We start from the raw sequence: 14,721 nt of genomic DNA on the forward strand, positions 1-14,721 counted from the left end.
AAAAATACTCAAGGCACAAGTCACAAGGGGAACTACTAAATACTAGGAGCTGTAGCTTCTACATTTTTATTGTATGCCATGTAACAATGCCGACACCCTCTTTGTGATAATGAAAGCATGCAAATAGATTTGAAATTAGAAGATTATCATCTCTTGTGATAATTTTAAGGTATCTGCACATATTGCAAGGTCAAGGCAGTATAGAGCTACACTTTCGAATAAATCATGTGGAATTGATGGAGACACAAGAAGAGCTCCCAACATTAAAGTTCCAAGCATACTAGTTAGCTTGCCACTAGTGTTTAATAACAGAGAATTCTTCCCCCAAACTTTCACTCACATACACCACCTCTTTTTAGGATTGGATAAGGGGATGGAGGACTCACTACCTTACAATGGGATCACCAACCTTGGCTTCCAATTTGGCTGAAAAGTCAATAGCAATTGATTCCCACATACATTGGCATCCATTCTAATCTAAATTGTTTTCATCAATAATCTCCTTGATGAATGCCAGACTTGAAGTTTTTGATTTCAGAGGTGTATTTGAGTCATTCTTTTTAGACTAGCCCACTACAAGGATTATCACATCCCCTTCTCTCATGATGTATGTTGTAATATAGAGAAATGACCGTGGGAAACCTTGCAATCACAAAGGAATCTTTAGGCAAGCTAATAGTTGAAGCAAAAGCCTCATCGCATTGGGACATATAAGCAGCTCACATATGCCTACTTGGGGAACATAAATTTTCTGTTGGCTACTACCGGTATAATGAAAGGCTGCAATCAATGTAATGAAATTGTACTGTATAAGCCCTTACACAAGAAATAAAAATCATTTTGGAGAGTAGAATGTTGGCCCTGCTGACAAAAGCAAAACCTTCACATCAACTTACAGAAGGTCCTTAATCTTCCACTCTTAGTGAATTCACACATCTTTGTTGAGAAAAGAATTTTAGAAATAACTACATTGTCCATGCAATTGGCAATATGATTACTATCTTCATAACAAATGGCTATTCTTGAAGGCCTCCATGTTTATAATCAACCTAAATTATTCAAAGATTTAATTGAACTTGCAGTCCAATAAGCTTGCCTTTAAGGTACCCTCAAACTCCAATCTTTTGCAATGCGTAGAACTTGCTAGTTTTATCCCTTCAAGACTTGCTAAAAGTTCTACTTCATTGTTCAGCTTTGTGCCTAAGAAAAGACAAGCACCTTTTAAGAAGACACTTAAGAACAAATTGACAAGTACACCAGACCTGCTAAACCCATGCTAACTTTTGCAGCATCATCAAAATTTTGCTTAATGCATCTTCACAAGAAAGATGCCACTTTGTAATGTCCCCTTTTTGAAATAGGATTTAATATAAACAATAATAATAAAATAAAAATAGAAAAGATAAAAATAAGATTAGGTTATAAATATAAAAGAATAAAATTAAACATAACTAAAATTTGTGATTCCCTCAAACATGAGATATAAAAGGGAGAAGAGAACTTCATTTGAAAGGGGGAGAGGAAGAAAGAGAAATGGGAAGGTGTAATCAAGAAAAAATGAAAAATAAGGAAGTCACTCCTTCAGAAGGCCAAAGTTCTGAAGGGTTGTGACTATGACAGGTTGTGATTCTCTCAAAGGGCAAAAATGATGAAGGGTTGTGACTCTTTCGAAGGATGGTGATTGTGGAAAGTTGTAACTCTTGCAAAGGGTAAACATGATAATAGGGTGTGTCTTCTCCCTCACATTGAAAGATATAAAGGGGAGAAAGTTTCATTTGAGGAGGATTGAAGGGGGATAATTATTATCAAAGGCTACAATAAAAAAGTGGCAATTTAATTCTTATGAAAGTTGGTGACCCTTTTACCACTAAAGTATAAATTATTCCAAGCATATAAAGGACTTATCTAACTTATCTATCACCACACACCAACAATCAACACTCACTCGATCATCACTCATCACTCTATGATTCCCATTCACGTAATCATTATTTACTAATTTACTAAATCAGAGGAAATCATTCACTCATTTGTCAAACATCAATTAGGAATAGTGCTAACAGACCAGCAACCAATTCCTCAATCAATTCAATTAGCCTGTATTAATCATTCAAACATCAACAACAATTACAATCAATCATGGCAAGGTGAGCAAGAGAATACAAGGAGGGGAAGCAGTAACGAGGTCCTCTTTAAGCATGCCACCTGATAGTGGTGACAGATAGTCTCATGAGGCCAACAGGGTGCAGGGATTCCCTGCCCTTGGGCTCAGAAGGGAAGGATATTCCAAACACCCTATTGTAGTTTTGCCAAACTCTTACCATGTTTATCCATCAAGTTACGGAACGCTAACCATAAGGAGGAAAAGGGTGACAATGGAAGAAATTCCTCACTAGGAAGGCCCCTCGCATGGATGGCAAAGGGCCACATGATGGCCATGAGGGATGATATCTTCTCTTGGGCCTAGGGTAGAGGATCATTTAGAACACCCTAATATGCCCCTTATCTTAGCTCTCCTATGGTTGGACAGCAATAAATTAAACATATCTTATGATTAAATCAATGTTCCTTAACCTTAGTCGGAAAGACCTATGCTTTTAATGTCTAGGAAAATCTATTTTTGTGGATTATGTAAAAATGATCTCCTAACATGTTGCAGGACCTCAACCAGGTACATGATGTTATCAATTTTATTCTACTTGTTCAAATTGAAATATGCAATTTAGGGCAAAACCTAGGCCATTTACAAAAGGGAGACATTACACATTTACTTTCTAGTCATTTTTTCTCTTACCAATTATCTCATAAATGGGGGATTTAGGTGAGGGGAATGAACAGATTATCATTGCATTTACTAATTAGAATTTCAGCTTCTTTTGGTTTGTTTACGTTATCCTTAGCTATTATTAATCTATTAATATTTTAAAAATTCAAATTTTAAAATTATGCATTATTTTGGTAGCTACACCCTTCTCTTCAAAAACGTATTGTTTTTGCTTTCTTTGAATCCCATACTTGCAGTCTGTCATGTCTCCTTGAAATAGGATTAAATAATGAACAATACTAATTAAAATAAAAATATTAAAGATTAGAATTTAAAATATTTAATTATGAAAGTTAAATAAATGGTCAATTTTTCAATGCAAAAATCACACAAAACATAAAGAGAGCACTGATAAACACATTTACACCAGATTTATCGTGGAAAACCCTTTTGGATAGAAAAACCATGGCATATAATACTTTTATTAACAAAGAATTGGCTCCAGTTCAAATTACAAATGTGAACACTAACCCACAGAGACCACCAACCCTCTTCAAAACACCAACTCTGAGCACTGAAGCACCAGCTCCGAACACTGAGGCACTAACCCCAGTTAGAGCACCAACTCATAATGCAGAACTTAACATTAGAATACCATACTGAGCACTTCAATCATTATTGACAATTACACAACACTTCTGTTTAATACAACAGCAAAAACTAGCAGCAGACCATACCAGAAATATTTTTTCACCCACAATTCAAAAATATCTCACTCAACAGGAACTTTATCCTCAATGAGGTTTATACAACTTTGACTATCAACTGACATCAATGACAATATAGTCAACACCATTTCCCAGTGAAATGAAAAACCTGTCTGGGCATTTTAGGGTTAACAAGTAAATTCTCAATAGGGGACATTACAGATCAGAATGCCATTTGGGCCAAGCAGTGATTTACCTGGACAAGTTATGCATTTTTGAAGATTTTTGCTACATTATCAACACTATTGATAAGGATTTGACAGAGCTAATTTATCATAGACAGGCTTAGTGGAAACTTCCTTTATAAAGGAAACTCTAGAATCAGTCCAAAATTGGACCAAAATGCTTAACATCATGAAGGGGGAAAACACTGCCAAAGAAATTATAACATTTCTCAAGTTCTCCTTTGGGAGTCTGGTACATTATGTACACCAACTTAATATCCTTCTGAGTAATGGCTTTATTATCATGAATGATGTCAACAAGTGATTGATCCATCTGGAACACCATCCTCTAGCTGAACAGCCCTGAACAAGGCAACCAGGGCTAGAACTTTATTTTTATAGCTGAGATTATAACAAATAGATTTTAAAGCTTGGGAACAAGACTCTGCTCAATAGAACTTTGTGTCTAACTGTAAATGCAGAGCAAGACCCGTTCATCCTGCTTATACTAGTTCTAGAGGAGAAAGAATGAAACTTTACTTTGTACATTCACAATAACTTTTGAGCCTATAGAAAAAGAGGATACAAAATTTTCTGTTCAGACTGCAAAGTTGTAACCTCAGAATATATATAAACTGAGCTGACTTTAGGCTTACATATGGTAATGAAATATCAGGCTTCATTGAATGATGCTGATAATATAGAATACAATTTTTAAAAACCCAATAATGCATTCTTACAATGCCATGTTATATGATTGCATATCATATTTTTACAGGATTCGGCTTGGCTTCCAACATGGCTTCAGACACATTTCTTAGAATGTGGCATGCAACCAGGCAACAGAAGTTCTACATCCAAGATAGAATGCAAGGTCAGAATTTTTTTTGAAATCCTCATCTTAGTTATATCACAATACTTGTGCTTGTACATAGATGTTGAAAATGTTTGCTTGTATTTTTAGTTTATTTTTTGTTTGTAATTTTGTAAGCAGCTAGATAATGTCTTAAAGCACTTCCTGGATTAATTATGGATGGAAAATTTAGATTTATTTTATTCCCACAGTCAATTTAAACTTCCAAGATAGTTCTGCTTGCTTGATATAGAACTACTTGGAATGATGCATTGTATCCAGCTATCACTCACTAGAGGTGAGTGTTTCTAAAGCAGGGAAAAGGACACCTATGCTGGTTTTCGTATTCTTCAAATGCATGGGAAGTAATCCCTGGTTTCTTTGGATGTCCCTACAACCTTGAGTCAACTTGAGAAATTGTAAACAAATCATGGATTTGCGTGTTACTCCAATATTTTGCCTTGACTGCCCAAAATAATGGATAGGCTCTCAAGTTTTTGTAGAGGTTTTTAGTTGTGGGTGTTTTTTAGCACATAAAAGCTGTCCATGAGCCCCTTTGGAAAAGAATCACTGTATGCTTGTTCAAAGTCAATTGAGTGTCTGTTTTGTTTCCACATGCACGTCCTTTTTGCTTTAAGTTCTATTTCTTTGGTTACATCAATTGAACTTCATTTATAGTAAAGTTAGATGGTGGTATAGTTTGGTGATTGGGCATATCCAGTCCTTACACAACCTTGTTATTGTCTGGTTATTATTCTTATGCCTTCTAAGTTTTAAATTGGTTACAATTTAATCCTGAAATAGGAGACATGTGCAGGCACAAATGCATACATGTATATGTGTGTGTATATATATATATATATATATATATAATTTAATCCTGAAATAGGAGACATGTGCATGCACAAATGCATACTACATGTATATGTGTGTGTGTATATATATATATATGACCATATCTATCTTATTATTATTCATATATTTGAGAAAGAGATATTATATATATAATGATTGCCATTATGAATGGACTTGTCAGATGAAGGGACATGTCTATTCGTATCTCATTTTCCATATAAATAAGCGATTGTCACATTTGGAAAACACATACCAATATGGCAGTGCTTAGTACATTTGCAGCGATCCAGGAAAAATAACATGGTATTAGAGCCTATTTGCAAATGTCAAAGAATAAGAATCAACAATTACTGATATGACATAATTTCAGGGCCACATGACGGTGGGCCACACTCAAAGAATAATAACTTTAACAGTCGTTAATGCAAATTTTTAAATTAAAATTACTAGTTTTCTGCGGATGTGGATAGAGGACGTTGGCTCTGTGTTACTGGTAGTGACAAATCTTTGACTATTGCTCGGTAGTTAACAAGTTAGGGATTAGGCAAAATCACATGCAAGGTTCAAATCAAATTTTAGGCAAACCATTCCTTGTAACAGTGATACATTGAAAGGGAGAAATAGTTTGATATTTGTGATAATATTATTATTAGCAATATCAATGTTTGGTAGAACGGTAATAATTGTATTGGCAATTAATATATCATTATCGGGGTTGCTTCTTTACACTAGAGGAATAATATTTTTAATCACCAACATCAAAGCCCGTAGAAGGTGGTAATAGTGGATGCATAGCGACTAACACGTACAGTCAGCATACGAGGGACAAGCGGGGAGTATACAAAACAAATATAACCTTTGAAACAGAATATTGGAAAATGGCGATCCATTAACGGGAATACCATTATTGAATGTACTACATAGTTGCATCTAATCTTTCTTGCGTAAAATTTTCATCACAAAATGGTTTACAACATGAAACTCTATACATCAACGAGCAAAATGACTGAATCGAGAGGGGATCAAAGAACGAGTATTGCAGGGGAAGGAATATCCCTTGAATAACCAGCAACCCATGAATCAACGAACAAACAAGGACATGACCACATATGGTTTGGAAGTAGCGAAATAATAAATTCACCTACAACGTGGAATTTGATAAGGCAGTCAATTTAGGAATGCATGAAGGAAACCATGAGAGATATGTTTTATAGGAGTTCACATGCCACACTGGTAAGGAATGTCTACGTGGATGCCTCCAAGTAGGACCCATAGGATCGTCATATCCACCGGGGAAACTACTAAAGTGGACAAAGGCTTAGAGACATCAAGCATCTCTTTAAAGGTACACAAAAGCTAATCTCCTGCAGTACATTCAATGGAGAACTTCTTGCAGGATAAGCAATACGATTAGACATTGGGCCCCATGGAATATAGCCAAAGGAGGATGTGATAGTGATCGATGGTTTAATATTATATGGAGGAAAATAAAAAGAGCAAACCAAGAGGATGGAGTACTAATACTAAAGGTGAAGGTAAGTGGGAGGTAAGATGTTTGTCAATGCATTCTTTTTTTATGAATGAGTACTAATTACTATATGATAATATCATATCTATATATAATTGTTATATATGATAAAATTAAATAATGAATAATTTATCAATATGATTATGTATTATCACTCATAACCTCTTTGGTGTCGGTTCATGGTTTGTGTGGAGATTAAGTAAATCCCTAAGGTGGGGTATGAGAGATTGAAAGATCTTCATCTAAAATAATTAATGTAATAAGAAAATTGTTTTCAATTGCAATTATATTGTCAATAGAATGAATGGTTAAATAAAAGGATATTGATGCGCAGATAAATATTTATTATCCTTAAGTATCTTATTTATTTAATCACTATTTGTATTTCTCTTATAAGAGTTATTTGTCTTGATCTTTTTCGAGAATGTTCTTACAAGAAAAAGAGGGAGCTTGACATTTCATTAGAAGGCAACCTTGAAAAAGAGGGAGTAGATAGAGGATATGATTCAGTCAACCTTCGGTGATCTCAGTTGTATTGATTCAGAGGAAGTAGACCATATTGAGATGGATCCTCCAGTGATCAATAAAAATAAGCAGTCAAGAGGACATCATGAAGAAGTGACGACTTCCAAAAGATGTCACTTGTATTTGCAGAAGTTATTGAAAGGTGACGATCTTACACTAACTTAAGTTTCTATTATGATGGATATCTTACAATGTCTTTGTAGATCATGATAGATTATACTTTGTATGGTGGATGTTTATATGGTAAGCATTATGAGAATGCATGTGCACATACCTTATAAACATTTTTTTTGAGTACATGGTGAATGCTACGCAAATTGATGTTCTAAAGGGCCATTACACAGAGTACTTGGTGAATATCATGCGATTTGATGTTTTGGAAGGCCATTAGTCATAGTACCTGGTGAATATCTTGCATCTAAACATTCTGCAAGCCATTACTCAAAGAGTACTTGGTGAATATTGAATGTCGATATTCTGGGAGACCAATCCTCATGATATCATGTGATATCAAAACCTTTTGAGTACTTGGTGAATATCAAATGTCGACATTCTAGGAGATCAATACTCATGATATCAGATGTGATATCAAACCTTATTTGAGCACTTGGTGAATATCAAATGTTGATATTCCGGGAGAACAATACTCGTGCTATTAGATGTGATGTCAAACCTTATTGAGTTCTTGGTGAATATTGTGTGTTGATATCTTGGAAGACCAATACTCATGATCAAAATGGTAGATATCTTCTGATCAAAGATATCCTTGAAATTTACCACTCCTAATATTACCAATGGTGTAATATATGTCTTGTTTTTATCCTCCCTAGCTAAGAGGTAGTGTTGAAGTTTTGTAGTTTCAATCGGATTATTTCTAGTGTCGATATGCATATATATATTTAATAAATAAGAGATGTATATACATACTTAAATACATTTATATACATATCTATATGATTATTATTTATATATTTGAGAAATATATATATATATATATATATATATATATATATATATAGATATAATGATTGTCATTATGAATAGACATGTCCCATAAAGGAACATGTCTATTTGTATCTCATTCTTTATATAAATGAGTGATTGTCGCATTTGGAAAACACACTAATATGTTAGTGCTTAGTACATTTGTAGCGATATAGGAAAAATAACAATATGCACATACATATGCATGTGACTCGGACCCGGCTCAGACTCGGCAAGGGTAACTTGAGTCGTGACCCAGCTCGAACTTGGAAATGACTCGGCGGTGATTCGGCAAAGTGAAAAAATCTCGAAATTTTGAGATTTTTTAAGATTTAAAGAACATTCCATGCACCCATTATTGAATAAAGCGTAAAGACACAATAACATCATTAAATAGAAGATAATTTGATCATAATGCACATACTTAAAGTTAAAACTTAAAACTTTAAAAGTCAAACATACATCGATTACATAAGTACAATACTACAAAGGTAAATTGCTAAATACTATATTACTAGTAATTAAAGTTTAAAGTTTAAACAGTAGCTGAAGGAAATATTATAAAAGTAAAACATATAATTATATATAAAATGATAAATCCATGCAACCCATCAAAATGTATATGTATTATGAAATGATTAAATCCAACACATCAAGATTCAATGAATCAATAGTCATCATCAAATGTTCCAAATTTTGATCATATATTAAGTTAAACAAAAAGTTAAAACAAGACTATGGCTATGGCTCCTAGTCGGAGTCCTCATCATCATCGTCATCCTCAGTGTCATCGTCATCATCATCCTCATCCTCATCCTCAACCTCAGCCTCAACCTTAGGCTCGGTATAATCTATAAAATGCCTCTTAGTAAGGCATCTAAGGTAGGTCCTAGATGTTTGAGTAGCCATAGCATTAGCCTGTGAGGTGCCTTCAGGATCCTGGCTTTGCCAATGCCTGTGAGGTGCCACTAGGAACAATTGGAGCTCTTTGGTCCTCTACTGCCATAGCCACAGCGTTAGCCTGGCCCTCTCTATCTGCTTGGTCAAGCCATTGTAGGTCCTTATCATCAAAGACAAGATCAGCAGCCTTAGTGATCCACTTAGACTCTGGATCAACCTCCTCTAGATTAATTGGAGAGGTCACTATCCAAAATCTCCCTGATCCTAATGTGCAGGTTGTAATCCACAAAGACTAGCCTATTCATTTTCTGCACAAACAACCTGTTACGCCTCTTCGAGTGGATGTGCTTGAACATGCTCCAGTTGCGCTCACATCCAGAAGCACTACTTGGCTGGCTCAAAATGTGGATGGCGATTTGCTAAAGGTTTTTGGTTGAAAGCCCAAACATTTACCACCATCTATTTGAATTTTGAAAAAAGGAAAACAAAAAAATATTAGTCTCATTTCAAAATTTGAGCTTTAAAGTTTAAAGCTAGAAATGTAGAAACTAGATTGTATAAGGATTAAGTTGCAATTTTTACCTGGCTGCAATTTTGTACGACCTTCTTTGCAAATTTGACTTGAAAAAATGGGCCTTGATGCATTATTATAGGCATCCATCTCAAGCAATATATTTGTGGGATTAGGGGACATCTTTGATATCATTGTGTATAGACCACTAAGAACCTCCTCATTTGACTTGAAATCATCACGGAAACGGTATGCTAGATTGTGGTAATAGGCTGCTGCATGGATGGGCTTATGAAGCTGATTTTGCCATCTCCTATCAATTATGTCCCAAATAGGGCCATAGTTTTCCTCAACTCCTACATATATGGCCTTAATAGCCTCTTTGACCCTATCCATGCCCTCATAAATGTAGCTCAAAGAGGGCTTCTCGCCAACAACAACTCGTAGGAGGGCTACAAGGGGCTTAGTGATCTACAAAACAATTAAACAAAAAAACAATTTAGTAAATGATGAAACTTTGCAAAGTTGCACAATGAAAATAAAACAAAAATATGTATGAGATAAATTAATTTATAAAATTTTAAGACTTAAGCTTTTAAAATTTAAAATTTAAATTACCTCCACAATCTTCGAACATGGCTCCCAGAAACCTTCATCATCATAAATGCATTTTGTTGCATCTATCCCTGCAGGGTTGGTGGCAAAGGAGGAGGAACTCCATTCTGGACCAACAAACATACACCTCAAATCTAACCTTGCAGTCAACAAGGATTTTAGTATGATAAAATTAGAGGCAAATCTTGTGATACCAGGACGAGCCAACTCCTTTCCCTTCGTGTATTGCCTCATAGTGCTGAGGACCATGTCATGATTATAGATGAACTTACAAAGATTTTTGGCCTTGGTAACACATGATTTCACCTATGCAAGCTTGCCAATATCCTCTAACATGAGGTCGATACAATGGGCCGCACATGGAGTCCAAAAGTTTTTTGGGTGTCTCTCCATCAAAAGTTTTCCTACAAAATTTTTAAATTAGTTAGTAAACAATGAAAATTTTTGATGTATTAAAAAACTTTTAATTTTCAAAATTTAATGAAAAACTAAAACAATGTTTTTAAAAGTAGAACTTAGAAAGTTAGAAGTTAAAATTTTACCTGCAGCAACATAATTAGTTGCATTATCAGTCACCACTTGGACAACATTGCCTTCCCCCACCTCCCTTATGACCTCCTCAATAGTCTTACATAAGAATTTTGCATTTTTCACATGTGAGGAAGCATCTATAGACTTCAAAAACATGGTGGATCCTGAAAGTGAAAATTAAACAAAATAATTATCATTCAAGAATCAATAGTCAATAAAACAAAATTTTCGTTATTCAATAATACATTAAATTTTAGACTTAAAGTGACAAGAAGTAGAGGATGATGAATTACCTCCGCTAGAAACAAGAAAATTTATGAGGGTTCTATTCCTCCTGTTTGTCGATCCATCCGTCATAATAGTACACCCCTTTTGGCTCCAATTTTTTTTATGGTCCTCCAACTCAAGTTTCATCTCCTCAACCATATCTAGTAAGAGGGGGCCACTCAACTTATCTTCAATGGGGGCTTTGAACCCCACACCACAGATGGAAGCTGCATCAATCATCCCCTGCCAATAAGGAGTCTTGTTACATTTATAAAAACAATTTAATTAGCATATTTCAAAATTTCAACATCAAGTTAAAACTCAAAAGTATAAAATTGAATTTAAATTTTAAAATTTAAGATGTAAAACAATCAAATATAAATGAAGTACCTGGCTGCTATAAATGGAATGTTGCAGAAAAATCAAAACTTGCAAATTGCTCTTATTCCAGCTTCATGTACCTCCCTATTCTAGCCCAAGCTCTCAAATGAGGGTTGTGCACCAGGAGTGGTATGCGGTATGAAAAATTGTCCAACCTAGATTTTCTGACTCTAGGACGAAAGGTAAAGCCAATAGGCCCAGTACTACTAGAAGTAATACTGTCAACAAGTTGACCAAATAAACTAGCAAGTAATACTGGGCTAACTATACATAATACTGGGCTAACAAGCAAATTACTTGCTAGTTAGCTATACATAATACTTGTTAGCTGAAGCAGAGTATATTGCAGCATGTATGGCTGCAAAAGAAGTTGTGCGGCTTCGCAAATTACTTGCTAGTTTATTTGGTCAACTTGTTGAACCTACCATGATTATGTATGATAATCATAGTTGTGTAAACTGTAAAGCTTTCAGTCAATCCAGCTTTTCATGATAGGTCTAAACATGTCGAAATTAAATATCATTATCTTAGGGCCCGTTTGGTTGCTGGAATAGGAATAGAAAAGTTGGAATACGTTTTCCATTTTTTGTTTGGTTCGTCACTTGGAATAGGGAATAGGAATACATATTCCCATTTTGCCTCTAAAATGAGCTTATATCCATTCCAAAAAATAGCTATTATTGGAATAGCCATTCCTATTCCCAATATTACATGCCTATTCTCTATTCCTATGCCCGCGCCCAAACGGGTCCTTAGGGATATGGTTCAAAGAAAGGCTATTGAGCTTGAGTATTTCTATACTAAAGAGCAGATTGTTGACATTTTCACCAAGCCTCTTCCTAAAGTGAAGTTTCGCTACTTTTGGGATAAGCTTGGCACTATGGACAATGATGTTCTTGCTGAGAGAGAGTCTCAACTCTAGTGATTCATTTTATGATGAGTTCTCTACGAGATAAGTTCAAGGTGAGATCTATTGTTCCATCCTTTGCAGGTAGGCATGATGGAAGAACATTCTTCTTTGGAAGAAGTCTGAGGTTTAAGCCTCATTACACTTGTTGGAAGTAGGCATGGAGGATCCACCCTCTGCGAGAGGCATGGTGGAAGTGCAATCTTCTCTAGGAGAAGATTGAGGTGCCAGCCCTCATTTTCTCCCTATGTGTAAGCGTGGTGAATCCAACCTCTATAAGTAGGCATGGTGGAAGTCACGTGTGTGACTACTTATCTCTATTCTTTGTTTATCGTATGGGTAAAATAAATGAACGCATACAGACAATAATAGCAGAATAGTAGAATTATATTCGCAATAGTAGATGATTGATGATTTACAAAGATCCCAAACGGGCTATAAATACTACCGCCGAACCTTCCCGAAGGAGTCCATTGGCCACAAATATTCTATCCGCTACAGACTATTTATCGACGACGTCGGCTATAGAATAGAGAAACACCGCCGGACCGTCGGCTACAGAATAGAGAAACATCGCCGGACCGTCGGCTACAGAATACAGAAACATCGCCGGACCGTCGGCTATAGAGTACAGAAACACCGCCGGACCGTCGGCTACAGAATACAAATACTGCCGGAACCATCCAGTCGGCTAACACCGTAAAATAAATGAACGCATACAGACAATAATAGCAGAATAGCAGAATTATATTCGCAATAGTAGATGATTGATGATTTACAAAGATCCCAAACGGGCTATAAATATTACTGCCGAACCTTCCCGAAGGAGTCTGTCGGCCACAAATATTCTATCCGCTACAGACTATTTACCAACTACGTCGGCTACAGAATACAGAAACACCGCCGGACCGTCGGCTACAGAATACAGAAACACCGCCGGACCGTCGGCTATAGAGTACAGAAACACCGTCGGACCGTCGGCTACAGAATACAAAATACCGCCGGAACCATCCAGTCGGCTAACACTATCCCCCCAAAAAGAAAAGTCGTCTCCGGACGACAATTACAACATATCTGAGACAAATTAACGAACAAAAAATATCATCAGAGTGACTACAACAAGAAAAATCTGCTTTTGTCACATCACTTCCACATTCATCGCGTTACATCTATAGCCTCTTCTTTTTAATGGAATGACCACAAAATCCAATAAAAATGGTTGCGTACCAATTGTTACCAGTTGCGCTTTCAGAATTCCCAACGGTTTGATTCCATGTTGGTCTGCTGTGAGCAACTGAAATGTAGGTGGCCACAGCGTCGACTTTCCCAACTTCTTCCAAGTATCCTCCGGCAACACATTCACGCTCGACCCTCCGTCAACAATTGTCTCTGTCAAAACATTTACCAAAATCCCCATCTTGACGACCACTGGATGCCGTCCGGAGGTGAGTGCCAGTAGCATTGGGTCTGTTGCCGTCGCTTCTCTACTGTCCCTTCCTGTGTCCTCCGTTGCTTTCGGAAACGGTGTATGATTCAGAATGGCCGTCCGTAACTGGGGCATTGTGAGAAGGAGGTCGCTTATCTTGACTGGTATCTCCGTTTGTAAGATCTGTCGTACAATGTTTTGTTCTGCGAAGTTCCTTGCCAAGGTGCCGGTGATGTCCTTCAACTGAGATGTCCTCGCTGACGATGCCTTTGCAATGTCCGCCTGCGCTTCCCCCACTTTTCTCTTTTCCTTCGCTTGCCTCCGTGTAATTGCTAGAACCTCTTCTACATCTGTGCCAATAGTGATCAAGTTTACTCCAACCTTTGGACACTTGGAATCTTCGTGATCGCTGGGTCTGCACCATCTGCATAATAATTTGGGTGTTTGCCGCTGTACAATCCCGCGCAAAATGACCCCACAAATTACACGCTCGACATTGAACGATCGGCCGTCCGTTTGCATCATACTGAGTTCGACTTCGGCTCCCATTATTATTGTTATTGTTTGCATTGTTATTTTGCCCTCTGCTATTATTCCTATACCCTCCGGATGTAGCACCGGTGGTATTCGTGTTTCCGCTACTGCCCGACGGGGAAGCCTCCTATATGAGAAACACCTGCGGAGATCCTCTTGTCTTCATGTTAAAGGGGCAGTCTTTTGTTGAATGGCCCATGATCTGACAA

The 14,721-nt window shown here is 36.5% G+C and overlaps 1 protein-coding gene across 3 annotated transcripts in view; it reads left to right on the forward strand.

The window, feature by feature from the left end:
• LOC149542018 (uncharacterized) overlaps positions 1–14,721 on the forward strand; it is a 177,984-nt gene that overhangs the window by 49,006 nt on the left and 114,257 nt on the right. For all 3 annotated transcript variants that reach the window (XR_016355408.1, XM_089797059.1, XM_089797061.1), the window contains exon 2: positions 4,474–4,569. Coding sequence is in view for 2 of the 3 variants with exons in the window: in XM_089797059.1 (XP_089653185.1) it covers positions 4,474–4,569 (96 nt within the window). In the remaining variant the exon portion in view is untranslated. The remainder of the gene's footprint in view (positions 1–4,473; positions 4,570–14,721) is intronic.

This window comes from Cupressus sempervirens, chromosome 8, assembly GCF_028749045.1.
Source record: "Cupressus sempervirens isolate cs-2001-9-10 chromosome 8, ASM2874904v1, whole genome shotgun sequence".
Lineage (NCBI taxonomy): Eukaryota > Viridiplantae > Streptophyta > Pinopsida > Cupressales > Cupressaceae > Cupressus > Cupressus sempervirens.